At 41.1% G+C, this 18,547-nt stretch overlaps 1 protein-coding gene across 3 annotated transcripts in view; it reads left to right on the top strand.

The window, feature by feature from the left end:
* Window positions 1–17,244, top strand: part of LOC119478340 (electrogenic sodium bicarbonate cotransporter 1-like) — a 37,593-nt gene extending 20,349 nt beyond the window's left edge. For 2 of the 3 annotated variants that reach the window (XM_037753018.1, XM_037753016.1), the window contains 19 exons: window positions 400–557; window positions 654–741; window positions 2,651–2,805; window positions 3,295–3,414; window positions 3,795–3,969; window positions 5,152–5,285; window positions 6,699–6,961; window positions 7,450–7,502; window positions 7,609–7,794; window positions 9,190–9,303; window positions 9,926–10,087; window positions 11,278–11,456; window positions 12,560–12,632; window positions 13,402–13,470; window positions 13,840–14,013; window positions 14,101–14,268; window positions 14,403–14,496; window positions 14,804–14,875; window positions 14,987–17,244. In XM_037753018.1, the coding sequence (XP_037608946.1) occupies window positions 400–557; window positions 654–741; window positions 2,651–2,805; window positions 3,295–3,414; window positions 3,795–3,969; window positions 5,152–5,285; window positions 6,699–6,961; window positions 7,450–7,502; window positions 7,609–7,794; window positions 9,190–9,303; window positions 9,926–10,087; window positions 11,278–11,456; window positions 12,560–12,632; window positions 13,402–13,470; window positions 13,840–14,013; window positions 14,101–14,268; window positions 14,403–14,496; window positions 14,804–14,841 (2,403 nt within the window). In that variant the 3' untranslated portion in view covers window positions 14,842–14,875; window positions 14,987–17,244. The remainder of the gene's footprint in view (window positions 1–399; window positions 558–653; window positions 742–2,650; window positions 2,806–3,294; window positions 3,415–3,794; window positions 3,970–5,151; window positions 5,286–6,698; window positions 6,962–7,449; window positions 7,503–7,608; window positions 7,795–9,189; window positions 9,304–9,925; window positions 10,088–11,277; window positions 11,457–12,559; window positions 12,633–13,401; window positions 13,471–13,839; window positions 14,014–14,100; window positions 14,269–14,402; window positions 14,497–14,803; window positions 14,876–14,986) is intronic. The other variant, XM_037753017.1, reaches the window with a different exon arrangement.
* The last annotated feature ends 1,303 nt before the right edge of the window (window positions 17,245–18,547 follow it).

Raw genomic sequence — 18,547 nt, 5'->3', positions numbered from 1 at the left:
ACATGACGCCAAGGACTTAGTTAATCATCCCCCTGCAACTGAGGTTTTCTCTTTCATCCACAACATGTTATTTGTGCACTTTGCATGTCAGTTTAGTGTAAGACTGGTATTTCATAAGCTGTAGTAAAGTGTGTTTATTAGGTGGCATAAAGTCAAGCACATAATTCTAGGAAAGGGCGGGGACCACCTGTACCAATAAAACACCACGTCAGACTTGTTGCAACCACATTTTAATCACATTTTATCACCACATTTATTTAAAGTGTCACATCTATTTTTGATCGTACTGCATGTGATGGAGAAAGGGAGTGTGAGTCTGTAATCTTGAAACAAATAACTTTCATTCATTGTTACATTGCGTGACATTTTCATTTGCTTTTCCCGTCTCTGCTCTCTCAGCTGAAGAATAAGTTCATGAAGAAATTGCCCCGTGATGCGGAGGCATCAAACGTGCTGGTTGGAGAGGTGGACTTCCTGGAGACTCCCTTTGTGGCGTTCGTTCGCCTGAAGGAGGCCGTCATGCTGGGGGCTCTGACCGAGGTCCCCGTGCCCACAAGGTAGATTTTTATTGAAGGTCGTGACCTACTATATTGAAACGATCACAATCTGACTTAGTGAAATGTGCCCCAACATCTCATTCTTTTGTTCCTTAGATTTCTCTTCATCCTGCTGGGCCCCAAAGGGAAAGCAAAGTCCTACCATGAAATTGGAAGAGCCATTGCCACCCTGATGTCAGATGAGGTACGCTTATACTATGCTAAGTTGATATTTTTAACATCACTCTGGTTTTAATGTGAGGTAGCTCTTCTTGTATTAAGGGGTTATCTTTGGTGTCATGTTTTGTGCTCCAAATTTTACAGAAATGATGAGTGACTTTTGTCTGTTCAATTACTTTTGTTTGTAACGGATACAGAACACTAAACTGATCCTCACGGCTCTTATGCAATAGTTATCATCCTCTTTAAGCTCTGATTGGATTATTGAAGCCCTGATTGGTTGTGAACCTGAGATAATGGCATTTTTAGATCCCTTTCCTCCGGACAGTGAAATGAACCCATTAAGGTTTTAGAAGTTGCTAGTCTAGAAATACCGATTCTTAGCTCTCTACTCAGTCTACAGGTTGTAAATGAATGACTTCTAATGTGCATTATACCATTTCTGTGAGTCAAATCGGATACTTCCGTTAGTAGCTATACTTCCATTTACTTTGCATACTCACACAGACATCACGCTGTATCGGCAGTAATTCAATTCCGACGGATAAAGTAACCAAATAATGGCTTCTATCCGACTACAGTATAACGGTACCTAGTGAAAAAAACACATATGTATAACTGAAATTTGTATAGCTGATGTTCACCTTTTCAATCGCAACTGCCGCAGCTTCCTCACCCGCAATGTTCACAAGTTTGAAATAGGTTGGTGGCCCCCTCCTATACTGCTACGCAGCAAAGATGACGCTCGACCGTTGAGGTTCAGAAAGTGTCCGGCGCTCCATACTTGACTGTTTTGAGTACAACATCTGGGTACTTGGAGTGCACTACAATTTACCATACTTCTCAGTGCACTTATGCACTGAGAATAGCAACTGTAAGTACGCAAATTGAGACACGGCACATGTTAACCATCGTAGTTCAGTGTGCTAACATTTGTTAATCAACGCTAAACAGATGAGGCTGATAGGAATGTCATCAGTTTTGCAGGTATCTGGTCATAAACCATTGAAATTTTGGCTTGATGGCGCTACAAGAAAGTTTATTGGATAACCACAATTATTACAATTGACCCTGTGAGGAACATGAAACCAATTTTCATGACAATACATCCAGTAGTTTTTGAGACACTTCACTGAAAACCACAAAGCTCACGGCGGTGGCAGTCGAGGAAAAGTAGGATTACACCTCCTACAGTACTTGTCCCCGTGCCAAATCTCTCTGGATATTGCTGTATTAATCATCACAGCAGTTTGCCCGGCCGGTCCTGTTGGCAGTCAACAACTTATAGCTTAATAGTTAAGCTGCGTGTTGAAGTTGTGAGAGTCAGATTTGTTTTGGTGTTGGCAGAATAAATGCAATACAATAAGGCAAACAGGCTTGTGTCTCCTGACTTAACCCCCTCTGTGTTGTCAGGAATGCTAGAAGACCGCTCATGGCGTTCTTAACCATGAGAGCACCATACACGCAAATTCCCACAGGCCTTGAACTCCACCCAGCTGGCTATATCTCATATGTCAACACGGCAGGATAGGAAGTGTTTTTCCAGGATTTCCTCGTGTTAAACTTTACCCTCTGATCTCTGCCGTGACAGCTGTGTCACAGGTTTATCAGATGTTTGTGTTTTTGAGTCTTCAGCCCTCTGGTAGTCTGTCTGTTTTTACCCCCGTGGCCCCGGGGTGCACACTCATAATGACGTATTCTTTGTGTAAGAGTTTAGAAATTCTTGTTGGTTGTTGTCAGTATTATTAGTGGTGATGTTGTTTTCATTTCAATGACCTGCTGCACTCTGTGTCCCAGGAATCAAAAGCGAGTAGGAGGTTCTTGAGCCATTGTTGGTTGCACATTTTGTGGTTTTCCTCTCAAGCCCTGTATAAATAATTGAAGGACATGTTATCTCATTGATTGGTTGATTACTAGTGTTTGTTTGCTGCCAGGTGTTCCACGATATTGCCTATAAAGCGAAGGACAGGCAGGACCTGCTGGCTGGTATCGAAGAGTTCCTGGATGAGGTCATTGTCCTGCCTCCTGGAGAGTGGGACCCCAACATCAGGATAGAGCCGCCCAAGTCTCTGCCCTCCTCAGACAAGAGGTCCGCTCTAATCCACACAAGACCTAATCCAATGAATGAAGTCACTGCACTGAAATCTATTGTAATGTATTGTGTAACATGACGGCATGAAATCTGGATGTCACCAAATCCTACACACTGTACTTTTACTCTTGCTAACGTCTCTAATGTGAGTGATTAGAAAATGCAAAAAGTCGCAGTCAGACTAAAAATATAGACTGAGCATAGTTGCTTTATTATGTGGTGTACATACGCGCATGTGTCACAAAGTTCAACTCTCAATATTACATTAAAATTCTGCCGGTTAAGAATAATTTTAGAGTAGAAAAATGGTTTCTTTTTTTCAGTTTTCATCTATATATAGATGTAACAGCCGTACAGGACACACAAATTCATAGAATACAAGTGTTACGTGTTAAATGTCTTTTTAAAAAATTAGTTTGCAAAGATAATTTTTGTAGTTTTAAGTTTATTGAAGGCTTATGTAATGTGACTGTTCTGTTTTTAAAGGAAGAACATGTATGCCGGATTGGAGCCACCTCAGATGAATGGAGACACTCCTCATGATGCGGGAAATGGAGGAGGAGGAGGACCACACGAGGTTGGAGAGGAGCTCCAGCGCACCAGAAAGTAAGTAGGATTTCACTTTCATAAGTGTGAGTGTAGATACAGTGAAGTAAAGAAAAAATCCTAATCACAGGGTAACATTGCCATGATGTTCGTGCTATCAGGTGGCTACGTGAGTCTTGTAGATGATATCATCATGATTATAATGTAATGCATGTGATTATGTTGTCAGTGAGGATATGCATCGTTCTAACTTGGAAATATGTTTTAGTTTCCCAGTACGTTTCCAATAAGGAAATATTCCACACATAAACAATTAAAGTGCTTCACTATTGCACAACATTTGGATTGTGTAATTTTCTCTATATAGCTGAAGTAAGCCACGTTACGCCATGAAACGATGTTACACCCACTAACTTGAATGGTTCTTCTTCTTCTTTAAGGTTTTGCGGAGGTCTGGTCCTGGATATCAAGCGGAAGCTGCCCTTTTTTGCCAGCGACTTCTATGATGCGCTACATATCCAGTCTCTGTCGGCGATCTTGTTCATCTATCTGGGTACGGTCACCAACGCGATCACGTTTGGAGGCTTGCTGGGTGACGCTACAGAAAACATGCAGGTAATTGATGGTTTATTTATCCTACATTTCCCATAATACACCTGGATAGTGTCTTTCGTTAGACCCTTCCTGACTCCTAGATGTTCATTTCCCATAATCCCCTCGCCCTCGAGTTGTTACAGGCTTTCTGTTACAATTTTTCCATTTTACGCTCCAGCCAAGATAACCCTGATGACTCAATCTTAAAGAGCTCCCTCCAGAGACGCTGGTTTTTCCAGCTGTTTTCACAGAGTGAGTAGTACTCATAAACTGTCAACAGTACAATGAATAGTTCACACAACACCTCCCCTTTGAGGCAAAAAAGACGAGGTACTGAGTTAAAATGAAGCAGCCTGGAGAGCATGTTTTATCCTAAAATAAAGGCTCTTAATAGAGTGTTATTGGATCTGTTTTGAGATGACATGGCACTCCGTGTTGAGTCACAAACTAATGAAGAGTAAAAAGAGTTGACTTCAGCTGATAAGCCATGCTAATTTCGAGCTCAGAGGCTCATACTGCATCCATCTGTTGGACCTGCTGTTGACGGGGCTGCATATGGAAGAGTTGTATAATAGACGGCTGCATCCATCGCGGTGCCCCCTGGTACAGGAGCTGAGTGCACAAGGTTGTCCCCGGATTTGAGCGCTCTCCTGGCAAGGAGCAGAGCAACGGCCTCACGGATTTACCCAGGCTGTAAATAACCACAGATCCAGATTACCCAGCCACTGTAGCTTCGTCATGACTTCAACACCCCCCTCCACCACCACCACCACCTCTTCAATCCTCCACCACTTCCCCCCTCGTCTACTCTGAGCACAGCAGAGGGAATCCCTGTCCTCAGCTGACCTTCCTCAGTGCAGGTCTCACAAATACAGCCAAGTTGTCAATTACTCATCCATGTACTGTGTCTACGCAGCTTTAGGCTTGTGAATTACACAGCGTCTGAACAACTGACACGGCTGGAAATTAAACAGGCCCGTCCTGACGGGCCGGTGATGTGTGTAGGGAAAACAAAGCTTCCACCTGAGTAAGCAGGATTACGGTATTGACAGAAAGAGCTGCAGGAAACGCGGGAAAATGTGTTCAAAATGTATCTGTTGAACAATTTCTTTCCAAGATATGAATGCCCCGGTTTCATCTCTTCTGTGTGTTTTCAAGGCCAAACATGTTCCATGAGCTGTGTGTGTTTTTCCATGTGTGCAGGGAGTGCTGGAAAGTTTCCTGGGTACGGCACTGACGGGAACAGTGTTCTGTTTGCTGGCTGGTCAGCCCCTGACCATTCTCAGCAGCACAGGCCCGGTGCTCGTCTTTGAAAGGCTCCTTTTCACCTTCAGCAAGTGAGTACTCGTTCAGGCACTTTGAAAATCGTAGAAATATTGGCGATAGGGTGAATTAGAGTTCAGAAACAGCTGCAGTAGCCTGGCAGATATTTACAGATTGTTGGCAGTTACAGTTGCCAGCTGATTGTTAATTTTCCAAGTGTTTTTGCAGTCAACTTCCTGTCCTGATTGACAGCGACCACACACACCCAGATGTAAGAGAAAGTGTTATAAAGTGCATTCAGCAAAAGACATCACCTCCTGTAATGGCACTATATATGGTGGGGAAAATGTATTCTGGGACACTTTGAATTGAATCTGCGCTAACTTCTTTATCTTTTTATTAGGGCTAGGGCCGTCAAAGTTAATAACATTAACACAACTTGCGGTTTTTAGATTGTAGCGGGCTCAGTTTTAGAGCTAGAGTGAATGTACAGGCATCATATAATAAATCAATATAAATAAATAATATAAATAACGCTCCAAAGTTTGGCTAAATTTTGGCGAGGAAAAACTGTCATGTCCATTTTCAAAGGAGTCCCTTGACCTCTGACCTCAAGATATGTGAATGAAAATGGGTTCTATGGGTACCCACGAGTCTCCCCTTTACAGACATGCCCACTTTATGATAATCACATGCTGTTTGGGGCAAGTCATAGTCAAATCAGCACACTGACACACTGACAGCCATGTTATGATTTGAGCATATTTTTATGATAAATGCATTGTTATGTATTTTTCAATAATAAATATACACATATATTTGCATAAAACAAGCATATTTACCCACTCCCATGTTGATAAGAGTATTAAATACTTGACAAATCTCCCTTTAAAGGTACATTTTGAACTGATAAAAATTGCGATTAATCGCGATTAACTATATTAATCGATGGACAGCCCTAATTGATACATATACAGTCCACCTATTTGACCTCTGGGACACAGTAATTGTGCATATTTTACATGCTATTTCATGTCCTCCTCCTTCCACTGTACTCCCTTCCTCTCCCTAGAGAGAGAGTCTTCTAGCATTACCAAACGCCACGCTGACTATGTTCCATTATTAATAATTCACTCTCATTTAATTTTACACTGTGAGTTAAGAATGTTGTGCCGTCTGTGTCCGCCAAATGTTTCCATGCCTCCTATAGTCAACGCTTGCTGAGTCAGTGGCAGCTGTTAGCCCGTCTACAGCTGTCGGGTACATACCGAACAGGTGCATCATTTCCATTTAGAAAAAAAGCCTGCTGACACTTTCAAAATCAACGTTTTATTTTGAAGGGCTCCAGAACATTCAAGTTAGACAGAGGTGATTGAAAGTTCAGTGAATACTTGGAGGGATTATAAAGGCTTGGTAGTAAAATATGATGATGTAGGATACACAATTAACCGCCCACTCTGTGCCGTCCTCCTCCTCCTCTTCCTCAGAGACAACGGGTTAGACTACCTTGAGTTCCGGCTGTGGATCGGCCTGTGGTCGGCTATATTCTGTCTGGTGCTGGTCGCCACAGACGCCAGCTTCCTGGTGCAGTACTTCACTCGGTTCACCGAGGAAGGCTTCTCCGCGCTCATCAGCTTCATCTTCATCTACGACGCTTTCAAGAAGATGATCAAGCTGGCCCACCACAACCCGATCAACTCGGACTACGATCCCGAGTTCGTCACTTACTACGACTGCCGCTGCATGCCTGGTACGTACAGTACAGTACGTAGTCTTCACTTTAGCTGCAGCAGATTAAGAGGAATTGCTGGAATAGCCACTTAAAGATAGATTACAGGAGGAGTTTCACTGTATCCAGTAACATAGGCAGCGTCTGATACCAACCACTTGGTTATCTTGAACCACCCTTTGATTAGAAACTCCTCATTGGCGCCATCAGAATCTCAGCATCCCCAGCGATACCAGACAGTGAAAGCTGAACAGCCTTATTTGTCCCATTTGGCAGTGATGTAACTATTGTATGTTAAACAAAGCTTTCAACTTATTTTGTCCGTGTTTACAGTGGAGATAACAAATGATACTAGTACGAGCTGGCCTCTAGATACCACTGTTTACTTTCTCAACAGCCCTATCAGTTTCTGTGTCGGTGTAGGATTGTTTGGGAGAGAGACGTTGACACTGAATACCGCAAGTAATAGAAGTTTTTACATTTTGGTGATTATTGTTTCTCTTTGCTAGGCAACAACTCGGACCTCCTTGAAGTCGCTTCTTGGACAAACAGTACCGATCTGGTATGTATCCTTCTTGTTGTTGTGCCATTTAGCAGCTTCAGAATTTAAAAACTGTTTCTCCAAATATTGTTGGTTAAAGGAATCTTCTTTGTCCTCGTCTCTCCAGCCAGTGAATGCCACCTGGGCGACCCTGACCAAGCACGAGTGTGTGAAGTTCGGAGGGCAGCTGCTCGGAGATACCTGCGGCTTTGTGCCTGACATCACCCTGATGTCCCTCATCTTGTTCTTCGGGACCTACACCTGCTCCATGGCTCTGAAGAAGTTCAAGTTCAGCCGCTTCTTCCCCACCACAGTGAGTGATAGTCACCCATCAATGGATGCGTAGTAGTTGTTTTTTTTTCCAATTTTGTCCCTGCGCATAATGCCAGAAGCGGCGAACATCGAGCGAACCAGTGACCGTACGGATGTTTTGAAGGATATGTTCCAAATCACATATTTTTTCTTTTTACTTTTAGTACGTACTGCAGCTGCCCTCACAAAGTACGTACTCTTGCATGCAGTATGCATACAATTGGAACTTTGTCATAACATTGCATCTTGAACTTTGACCCTCTTGCTCATATATCCGCTGCACAGAGGATTGTGGGTCAGAATAGCCAGAAAAGCATGCTGGCTTGCATACTGCAAAATGCGACCAGAGGTAGTAGGACATCCTGGTATTTTTGGCATTCTGCATTTGACATACTATGTATTTGGACCTACTAAATCTGTTTCTGGAAAACTAAGTGGGTCATTGTTGTGAAATAAACCCCTTCAGGACGATGCAAGACCGTAGAACGCCATGATTGACCAATCAGAATCAAGTATTCAACAAAGCCGTGCAATGATGCTACTTATTTATTATATTTTTATTTTATTATAACAGAATTTGTCTGGTAAATCACCAAAATAAACGAGGATCAACATATAGTTTATTTTTGCACAACCACACTAAGAGTCTAGAGCCACGTAGCGGCGTGAGGCTGTACAGTACTTAAGTACAGTGGTGCGTTGAGCTAAATGCTAACATACTCACAATGATGCTAAACATGCGGATGTTAAGCAGGTATAATATTTAGCATGTCCACTATCTTAGTTTAACTTTTACACATGCATGTCCTTAGTTTTTCAGGTAATTTGGTAATGAACCAAATTATTGGACAAATTATGACTTTGACTTGCTGATGCGGCTGGATGGAAAGAGAAGAGATCCCCAAAGTTATTACGTTTCATCCTCAGGGGAACATGAATGGTTGTACCAAATTTCATGGCAATCCATCCAATAATTGTTGAGATATTTCAGTCTGGGCCAAAGCTGTTGGCCAACACTGCCGTCCCTGGAGCCATGCCACTAGCATGGATAATTAAAACCTAGCATTTTGTGGATGTTGTGATATTTTGAGCACCACATTTTTCCATTTGCATAACTTATCCATTTCCATTCTTTTTCTTGCAAAAAGGTCTGGCCTCTGGTCTGGTTTAAAACCTGTTAACATTTATCAGGCAACTGTGTTTACTTACTAGAAATGACAAATATAATTGCACCCGCTGCACTTGCAGAACCGAAAGCACACACTCAGCAAGGTAACATGTTTATCTACAAAAAGTAGTGTAACAGGGTGGAGATGTCACTTGAGCCAGTTCATATTGCCACAAGCAAAAACCAAAAACACTGTCAAACCTGTTGTAAATGTTTACCCCCTTCTAGGTGAGGAAGCTCATCAGCGACTTTGCGATCATCTTGACCATTTTGCTCTTCTGCGGCGTGGACGCCTTTGTCGGTGTGGAGACTCCAAAGCTCATAGTGCCAAGTGAATTCAAGGTACATGCCACACACTGGACTTGTAATAGAAAAGTGACGGACATTTACAAAAAAAAAGTAGTTTCCTTTTTGTTTGAAATCATTGCACTGAGATGTTTTAGCTGAATGACAATGGTCAGCCAGGTTTCCTCTGATGACACTGATCCATGTTTCTGCTACAAGCCTCTGAAATTCTTTAAAATCCCAGTATAATGCTTTCTTTGTAGTTTTCCTAGTAAGCGATACATGAAACTAAGACACAGTCAGTCTTGGAGATCGCTAAGCTCAAATGTTCCTCAGCTGGCGTTAAGACCAGCCCGCCTTGACATAGCTCGAGGAAGGGAATGATGGGGTAGAGGAGCGGCTAGCTGCATCAAATAACAACTTGATAATAGGTGATGTGAGAACACAGACGATCTTATAGTTGCAAGTACAGACGCAGCTTTGTTTGACTACAGAGTCTTAATTCACAGATTTCTGTAAGGTAACAATACACCAGTAATTTCAGACTCGGTGTTAAGACTCTCTGGAAGTGTAGTGGAGTAATCACTTTGAATTAGGTATTTTTTGTTCTATTTGAGATGTTATCCATGTGTCCATGGGTCACTTTAACGGTCTCGTTCTTCTTCCTCTTCCTGTCTAGCCCACGAGTCCACTGAGGGGCTGGTTTATTCCTCCGTTTGGAGGGAACCCTTGGTGGGTGTACCTCGCAGCCACGCTCCCCGCTCTGCTCGTCACCATTCTGATATTCATGGACCAGCAGATCACTGCTGTGATTGTCAACAGGAAAGAGCACAAACTCAAGGTTGGTGCACCACCCTTAATGTTTTATTCATTTTGAAAATTCTAGGATAAAATGAATGAACTTTAAGGATAAAACTGTACAGAAACTACTGAAAGGGTTGTAGCCAGGATTTTAGATTGACTAGCCACCAAAAAAGTCTTTTAAAATGTTTTTTCCACAACTTGAAGAAAATACATTTTATCTCCCTGCACGATTGTCTAATGGTGGAGAATTTCTGTCGGAAAAATGAAAAATCCCTTGATTAAAGGAACAGTGTGTAGCATTTCGACGGATCTAATAGCAGAAATAGAATATAATATTCCTAACTATGCTTTCTTTGGTGTATAATCACCTGAAACCTGTGTTTTCGTTAGCTTAGAATGAGTCCTTCATATCTACATAGGGAGAGCCTTACCTGTTTTTACGTTACCTGAAGGCCACCGTAGTTCTCTGACATGTAAACTGCGGTAGCGTGAGCTGCCGAGTGCAAAACCGTCGTACCGCCAGCCGCCGTCTGACTTCTGTTGCTCCTAAAGGCGAACGGCGTTACCTCGGTTTTGCACTCAGCGGCTCACGTTACCGCAGTCTTGGAAATGGAGGAGTGAGCGGAGGAGTGCTCAGTTGGTTGCAATCTGCAACCACACCACGAGATGTCACCAAATCCTACACACTGTCCCTTTTAAGAAAGTCAAATGAGGTAATTTATACTGCGTTATTATTGTAGCAGGTGTCAGTGTTACACACAGTTCTGTCAATTTAGTTTGTCCTCTTTAATTGCTCCTCTGCTACCTCGCCTCAGTGGCTCCAGAGGGCAAACAATCCAGTTTCTCATATAACACAAACTCAAAGTACAAGTATTATTATCTCCTCTTCATAAGAAGAGAGTATTTAACCACCAGGTAACACCTGACACTTCTCCCACGAGCAACTCCCACCCATCTCTCCCCTGCAGCTGAGCCACACCTCACTAACACGACACTGTAGAATGTAAACACTTCCTCATTAAGGTCGTTAAAACTACCAAATTTCCTGAAACAATACTGAGTTCATGATCTCTGTGTCCTCCATGGTAGCTGTGGCCCAGCTTGCTATTGGTGTATATTTGTGTGCACCACAAGATCGTAAAAACGGCCTCTTGACGCATCTGTACACTCACTGGTTCACTGTGAGAATCTCATTCTCCTGCTCTCTTTCCTCCCGTCTCCTCTCAGAAAGGAGCCGGCTATCACTTGGATCTGTTCTGGGTGGCCATCCTGATGATTATCTGCTCTTTCATGGGCCTGCCGTGGTACGTGGCTGCCACCGTCATCTCCATCGCCCACATTGACTCCCTGAAAATGGAGACTCAGACGTCGGCCCCCGGGGAGGCGCCCAAATTCCTGGGAGTCAGGTGAGATAACGCAGCTGCTGGACACCGTGTTGACGTCATTAGATCATTAAATGGTTTCTTACATGATGGTCCCAGAGCAAAAGTATCTGCTCTTTGCTCTGTTTTCCCAGAGTGTTGTCGGCTTTCGACAGTGCCAGGTAGTTAATTACATTTATTTTGGATTCCCAGGTGGAAATAAATCTCTTAGCAGGTGGCTAGAAGGCAGAGTTTTTCAGACAATAGGCCGTAATGCTGTGTGTAAAATCCATACCAAACGTTTACATGCAGACAAAGTTGCACACGTCATGCACTTTTTTTCCCTAATAAATTTGAAAATGTGCGCAAGTGGACAAGCCTTGTTTCCTCCTGCTATACTCCCATAATTAACCATAAATGGTCAATGCAGAGCCTTTTGTGTATTTTTTTTATTGCACAGAAACGTAATTATTTTCCAACAATAAGGGATGGAGAAAGGGAAGAGCACAAAAGAGAGAAAGCAATCTTAGAAAAGATGGAGAAACTCTATGCTAGGGCTGCAACTAACGATTGCTTTCATTGTCGATTAATCAGTTTATTTTCTTGATTAATCGATTAGTTGTTTGGTCTATAAAATGTCAGAAAATGGTGAAAAATGTCTATCAGTGTTTCCCCAAAACCCAAGATGAGATCCACAAATGTCTTGTTTTGTCCACAACTCAAAGATATTCAGTCTACTGTCATAGAGGAGTAAAGAAACCAGAAGATATTCACGTTTAAGAAGCTGGATTCACAGAATTTAGACTTGTTTTTCCTAAAATAAATTACTCAAACCAATTAATTGATTATCAAAATTGAGATATGACTAATTCTTAGCCTTTCCATTGAGCGTAATGTTGAAAGTAACAGCTGTGTATACATTTTGTGCATACACAGCTGTTAAAGAATGAAGACTGGGAACCAAAGTTTGAGACATTCAGTGTGTATTTTAATGTCGATGCAATATTATCTCTGGTGAGTTTGGTTCTATGGATTAAACTGTCATTAGAGAAACCTGGTATTCAACTGTTCACATCTACTGCCTTTCATGCTTGTGAGGGTTATTGATTAATTTAGTGTTTTTCCTCTTTTTTTGTCCACCAATCCAGAGAGCAAAGAGTCACCGGTATCTTTGTTTTCCTCCTGACGGGACTCTCTGTCTTCATGGCCCCGATCCTCAAGGTAGTGCTCCAACTTTTTAATTCTTCTTCCATGCAAATATGGATTACTGTCCGCCTCTTTTAGGACAAACTCCTGTCACCCCTCTTAAATTTAAAATAATTTAAAACCTTGTGTTCATCCGATTAGGAACTCCCATAGTTGAAGTAATTCAATGTGAAATAAGCATGTTCATCGGGGCTTAAGCTCCGATTGCAGCTGAGTGCCTTCTCGAGTTTCCATTCCCACATTAAGCTGCCAAACACAAAAAAAAGTGAAGTTAGTGAGAGGAGATTGTTGGAGCTGCTACTCCACCTTGTGGACATTTTGATTATTGTGCTTCTGGAATATATTTTCCTTTTCCATACTTTGGGAAAGATGCAATATGTTTAGCAAAAATTATGATTTATGCTGTTTCAAGTGGCTTTTTATCTACTTTTGGTTTAAATATTGACTATGTATTTAAATTTCTGCACTAGCATGTCTGATTATAGTGTTTTTTTTCCACTGTTTTAAAGTGCAAATACTGAGAAGTAGTTGCCAAACCTGCCCTAATGGCAGCCAAGTGACTTGTCACACGGAGGTGTCGTCTACTAAAAGAACATTCTTAGAAAAGCTGCTTGTGGACTATTTTTAAACCAAGCAATTATGCTAAAAATAAACCCCCAAATTACCTGTATGAAGCAACATCTTTAGCGTCTCTTAAGCCTTTCTATAGAATGTATTTATGACGTTACTAGAGCCAGTCACGTCACATTACTTTAACTGTTTCATTGTGCTCTGTGTCCTGCAGTTCATTCCCATGCCTGTGCTCTACGGTGTGTTCCTCTACATGGGTGTGGCGTCACTCAATGGTGTCCAGGTGAGTGAGTCTTACCTGTTCAGTTCCTGCAAACCAGTGTTGGGAAAGTTACTTAAATTGTAATCAGCCAGCCTACGGTTAGGGAGTATTTATTCAGTCAACATTAGCTTAGAGTCAGTGACACCAGCACTCCTGTTCACATGCTCTCCACCTCTGAGCAAAACCTACCTGAATGTAGGCTTACCAATCAAATGCAACCCCTCACTCACTTACAGTAACTACCATAGATTAAAGAGGTAATGAGCTCATGTGAAATAGAAGACGCCTGCTGCATCTTGCATATCCTACGCAAATATTGTCGTAACGTCTGACTGCAGCGTGTCCATTCTCATGACCTGACTGACCTGTCTGTTTGTTTGCTCGCGTCAGTTCATGGACCGGCTGCAGCTGCTCCTGATGCCGGCCAAGCACCAGCCGGACCTGATCTACCTGCGGCACGTCCCCCAGAGACGCATCCACCTCTTCACCTTCATCCAATGCCTGTGTTTGGCCCTCCTCTGGATCCTCAAGTCTACCGTGGCCGCCATCGTCTTCCCCGTCATGGTGAGGAACGGCTGCAATCACAGATGTAGCCGAAAACAATTTCACACGGGGCAGGAGAGCTAATCAACCTATTTCTTGTGTCTGCAGATCTTGGCGTTGGTCGCCGTCCGTAAGGCGATGGACTACGTGTTCTCCCAGCACGACCTCAGCTACCTGGACGACGTCATCCCGGAGAAAGACAAGAAGAAGAAAGAGGATGAGAAGAAAAAGAAAGGAGGGAAGAAGAAGGGAAGCATAGACAGTGAAATCGAATTTGTAAGTTCATCTTTCAATTTAAATATTTAATATTTGTATGTAACGTATACCAAAATCCAATGTTGTCATGTGATTGTGTAGATCCTCACCTTTTTAAAGTCCGTTAATGTTCTCCCTCCCTCCATCCTCCACAGTCTGACTACCCCTACCATGAAAACATACCCAGTATAAAAATCTCTATGGATATGATGGAGCAGGAGCCCATGTTGGGTGATAAATCTATGGATAGTGAGTACAAGCCAGGGCCTGCTTTGCCATAGCTCCAAGGGCGGCTCAATCTTTGCTTCTCAAGGCTTCTACGCTGATTTTCTCTTGCATGCGTTAACAAATTGAACACCTTTTAATAGATCAATATGCTTTTCTCTAACGCTGCTCTAACCTGCCAGTTTGAACAGATTTTCTTTCACCGAGCTTTTCATATTATAACCTTTTAAAGCAGCTTTGCGGCGCTTGCCTTCTTTTCTTTCTTTTGTTTTTTCTGCTGATCCATTTGTAAAGTATATATTTAAAGTTCTTTCCCCCCCCCCCCCATCAGGAGATCAGGCGCCGACTTTCCCGCATACGTCATGCTGATCACTACTTTGTGTCTCCCACCGTGGCCGAGTGAGTGAGTACTGTCACATATTTTTCTGCTGAAAGGAAAAGTAATTCATATATTGTGTGATTTGAGTCCATACAGCAGCGTATTTATATCGCTCTATGTCTCGTCCTCTTTCAGCCTTGACAAAGGTGCATACACTAAAGATTCACCTCAGATTCGAATAGACAAGGACGCTGAGGAAAAGGCTTTCTTCCGGAGGAAGAGCTCCTTAACAGATCTGTGAATGAATAATCCAAAGATACAGCAGAACTAGCACAACATCCTCTTTTGTATTATACTACTGCTTTGTGACAGTGTTTTTTTTTTTTTTTTAATATTCCCTGTGTGAGGATTTAAATCAGAATGGCTGGAAGTTTTTCGTCTTAAAATTGAAACACTTTGGCGGTACTGAATTTTAAATGAGGGCTGACACAGGATACGTTTGAGCATTCTTCACCCGCATGAGTTCTTGCAGAAAACAAAAGGGCTACTCAAGGTCATGCAGTTTTTATGGGACATTGATATCTTATGAATGCGTACGCTAATAATTTAGAGCGTCCAGCTAAAGATGTTTTATCATAAAAGATGTCTTAGATATAGCAAGTTTGTAGAATACAGATGGATCAAGGGGGAGCTTCCAATAGTTTTTTTTTAAAAATAGATTTCCTCCGAATAACACCAAACAAAACCAGCCTCTCTTTCTGTTTTTATATTTATTTTTTTAATCAGTGGAATATGAAGAGTAAAACATAGCAGAGGTACTGCATTTGGAGGCAACACACAGGAGAAATCCTCCTTTACTTGTAGTGAACAAAAGGGCTACAAAAGGTGCACAGTCATGAGCGGACATTAATTCTGTATTTATGGGCATATGAATTATTTATCAAGCATCCATCTAAGGCTGCGTATTCATAAAACACATCCAGAGGATCATGTAAGAATACCATGTTTGTTTCAGTATGGTAAGAAGTAAATGGTTGAACACCATACAGACTGGAACTTTATCCTTTTTTTCCTATATTTATTATATTTAAACTCTCGGCGAATGAATTTGCCGTAAAGTATGGCTTTACCGTTTAACTTCCCCATTTGTGCAAATTTGAAGATATTCTTTCTGTGGTCTGATCCACTCGGCTGTCTTTTCCCTGTTTTAGGGAGATCTAGATGTATTATACCTGTATGTAGCTCTACCTCTTATATCTCTGTAGGTGCCAGGCATTATATATATATATATATAAATATATATATATATTAAACACATCTTGTTGTGCAATTATTTGTGATCAAACACTGATTTTTTTTTTTCAACTGGCACTGCATAGGATCTCTGAATCTTCACTTTGAGTTCCTTTTTGCTCTGTGACACTTAAGATATTGTATTTCTGTTTGTCAATATGAAATAATTATGTATGATTTTTGCCGTGTTTTAAAGGGTAATTCCACCAAAATTATTTTTTTCATCCCATAAGCAAAAAAAAAAATCATTTAAGATTTTTTTTTATTATTATTTTTAATAATTCACGTACTGAAGTTTGGGGGGTGGAAGTGATGGCCTGTAACGTTCTCACACGCTTGACTGTGAACCCTAAAAGCCTGTTTGAGTTTCCTTTTTAAAATGTGATCATATTTAAAAATCTGTTAATGTGATACATTTTCAATCTTTTGAGTACATTTTTTTTTGTTTTTAAATTATGAAATGTGTGTGTTTTTTTTTTAATGAAAATCAACAAACAATCACTGTGAGGCAATGCAATGTTGTGACTTCCAGTCCTGGAAGAACTACTGCTTTATAGCGTACAGGGTAAAACGTGTTTGTGCAACAGCTTCACTTTAAAATTGACGTTTTGCTGAGACATATATCATTATCTAAATCCCATTTAGTGACAGTTTAATGTCTTAAATTTTCTTATTTGAGTCACTTGATCATTCTTTTATTTCTGATTGAAGTACACACTGATTTAGGATATTAATGCATATCTGAATGTAATACATCTCAATCATTTGAAATACATATATTCCTTGAGGAAAAATGACATGCACAATCAGCGCTGCTTCTCATCTGATTCGTAGTGCAAATAAAGGGCTTTAATTTTCACAATGGCATCAATATGCTGTCAAGATGTGAAGCACAAGACTGTTACAGTTGCTTTTGAACCAAAAAAAAAAAAAAAAAAATCAAAAACCACATTGTCTTCCACTTTGTTCTGTGATCTGTATATCTTGACTTTCTGGTTCCGATTCCACATTTACTGTAATACTTTTGAACTCTGAAACCAGTTTTATACAAACATCTTATGTGCTCAATAACCATAGGTTACTCAGAAGGAAGCAGATGTCTGTTTTTTTTATGGAGTGTTTTGAATGACAGCAATAAAACAGTCCAAATGATTCTTAAATATGTAGTTGTGTTTTTATTTTATAAGCGTTGGGTTTGTGTGAAGTCTGACATGCATAGTCGATATGATCAGCACGACATACAGAGGGATTACATGTCAGTTAAGGTCACAAAGGGTCTTTAGACTTCCACAATATCGACTATCTGGTTTGAGAGATGCAGACATGCGGAGTGCATTTTTTTAAGGAGATGAAATTGGGTTGAATTCAAGCTCCGAGCTAAGCCGTGCTCAGTCTCACAGCAAAGATAAGACAGGATGGCTGCATAGTTTCCACGATCACAGGACCTGGGTCCGGCTGTAATGAAACTAATTGGCTCATTACTATGAGTCGCTGTGTTCTTGTCACATGCCAAGAGAAGAAAGAAATAAGCGTAATAATTAACTTCCTGTGGTGCCGGAGAGAACATCAATGGTTTATCCCCCGACAGTTGCTCAGGTTAATGTTATTAGATGTTACAAGTGACTGAATGTGAGTGATGGTGTGACGGTCGAAGCTCAGGAGGGGATTACCTCACTGGCTCGACCTTAAAAACATCCTGCATCCGTTCACGGTGACCTCACATTCTGTAGAAAACTGCCAATGTCATGCATACACTTAAACAAAAGTAAATGCAGCAAATGCTGGTTCCCAACCTGGGGGTCCCGACCCCCACTAGAGGTCGCCAAAGCTTCACAGGGGGTCGCCAGTCCTTGATTTTAAGGCATGTAAGACAACTTTAAAAAAAAAAAAAAAAAATACAGTCTCCCTATATCTCAAAGTTTCATTCATTTCTCTGTAGAAAATTAAATTAAATTATTTATAAAGTTTGGATTATTATTTAAGATATAAACAGAATGAGGTCACGGTAAAGACATGAACACAAGTTATATTCAAAGAGCCTTCCCTCTCTGCTAAACAGCCTTGCAGTTAAAACAACCAAAGAGCTGATAGAACAATGGCCAAACACTGAATTCTTAAAAAAAAGAAGTATATTAAGTATTCATGATTGTTAAAAATTCAATAAATTACAGAGAATTGCATTAAAAGTTCCTAAAAATAAGAGGAAAATTCATCTCTGATGCTGAATTCACAGGAATAATCTGCTCAAAATTCATCCAAATCGCTCATTTTATACAAACATCCTGCAGTTATTGTTTTCACTACTTGTACAGTTTGTCAGTTGTTCTGTATTCTTATTGTTATGCATTGAATATAATATGAAATATCCATAATATGCCACCTAATCAGGGGTCGCCAGTTTACTCAATGATAGAAAAGGATCCCTTAAGGAAAAAGGTGTGGAACCACTATGCCAATATGTGT

Source organism: Sebastes umbrosus, chromosome 19 (assembly GCF_015220745.1).
Source record: "Sebastes umbrosus isolate fSebUmb1 chromosome 19, fSebUmb1.pri, whole genome shotgun sequence".
Taxonomy (NCBI): domain Eukaryota; kingdom Metazoa; phylum Chordata; class Actinopteri; order Perciformes; family Sebastidae; genus Sebastes; species Sebastes umbrosus.
Note: the sequence above shows the minus strand (reverse complement) of the source record. Positions and strands in the feature narration are given on the sequence as shown.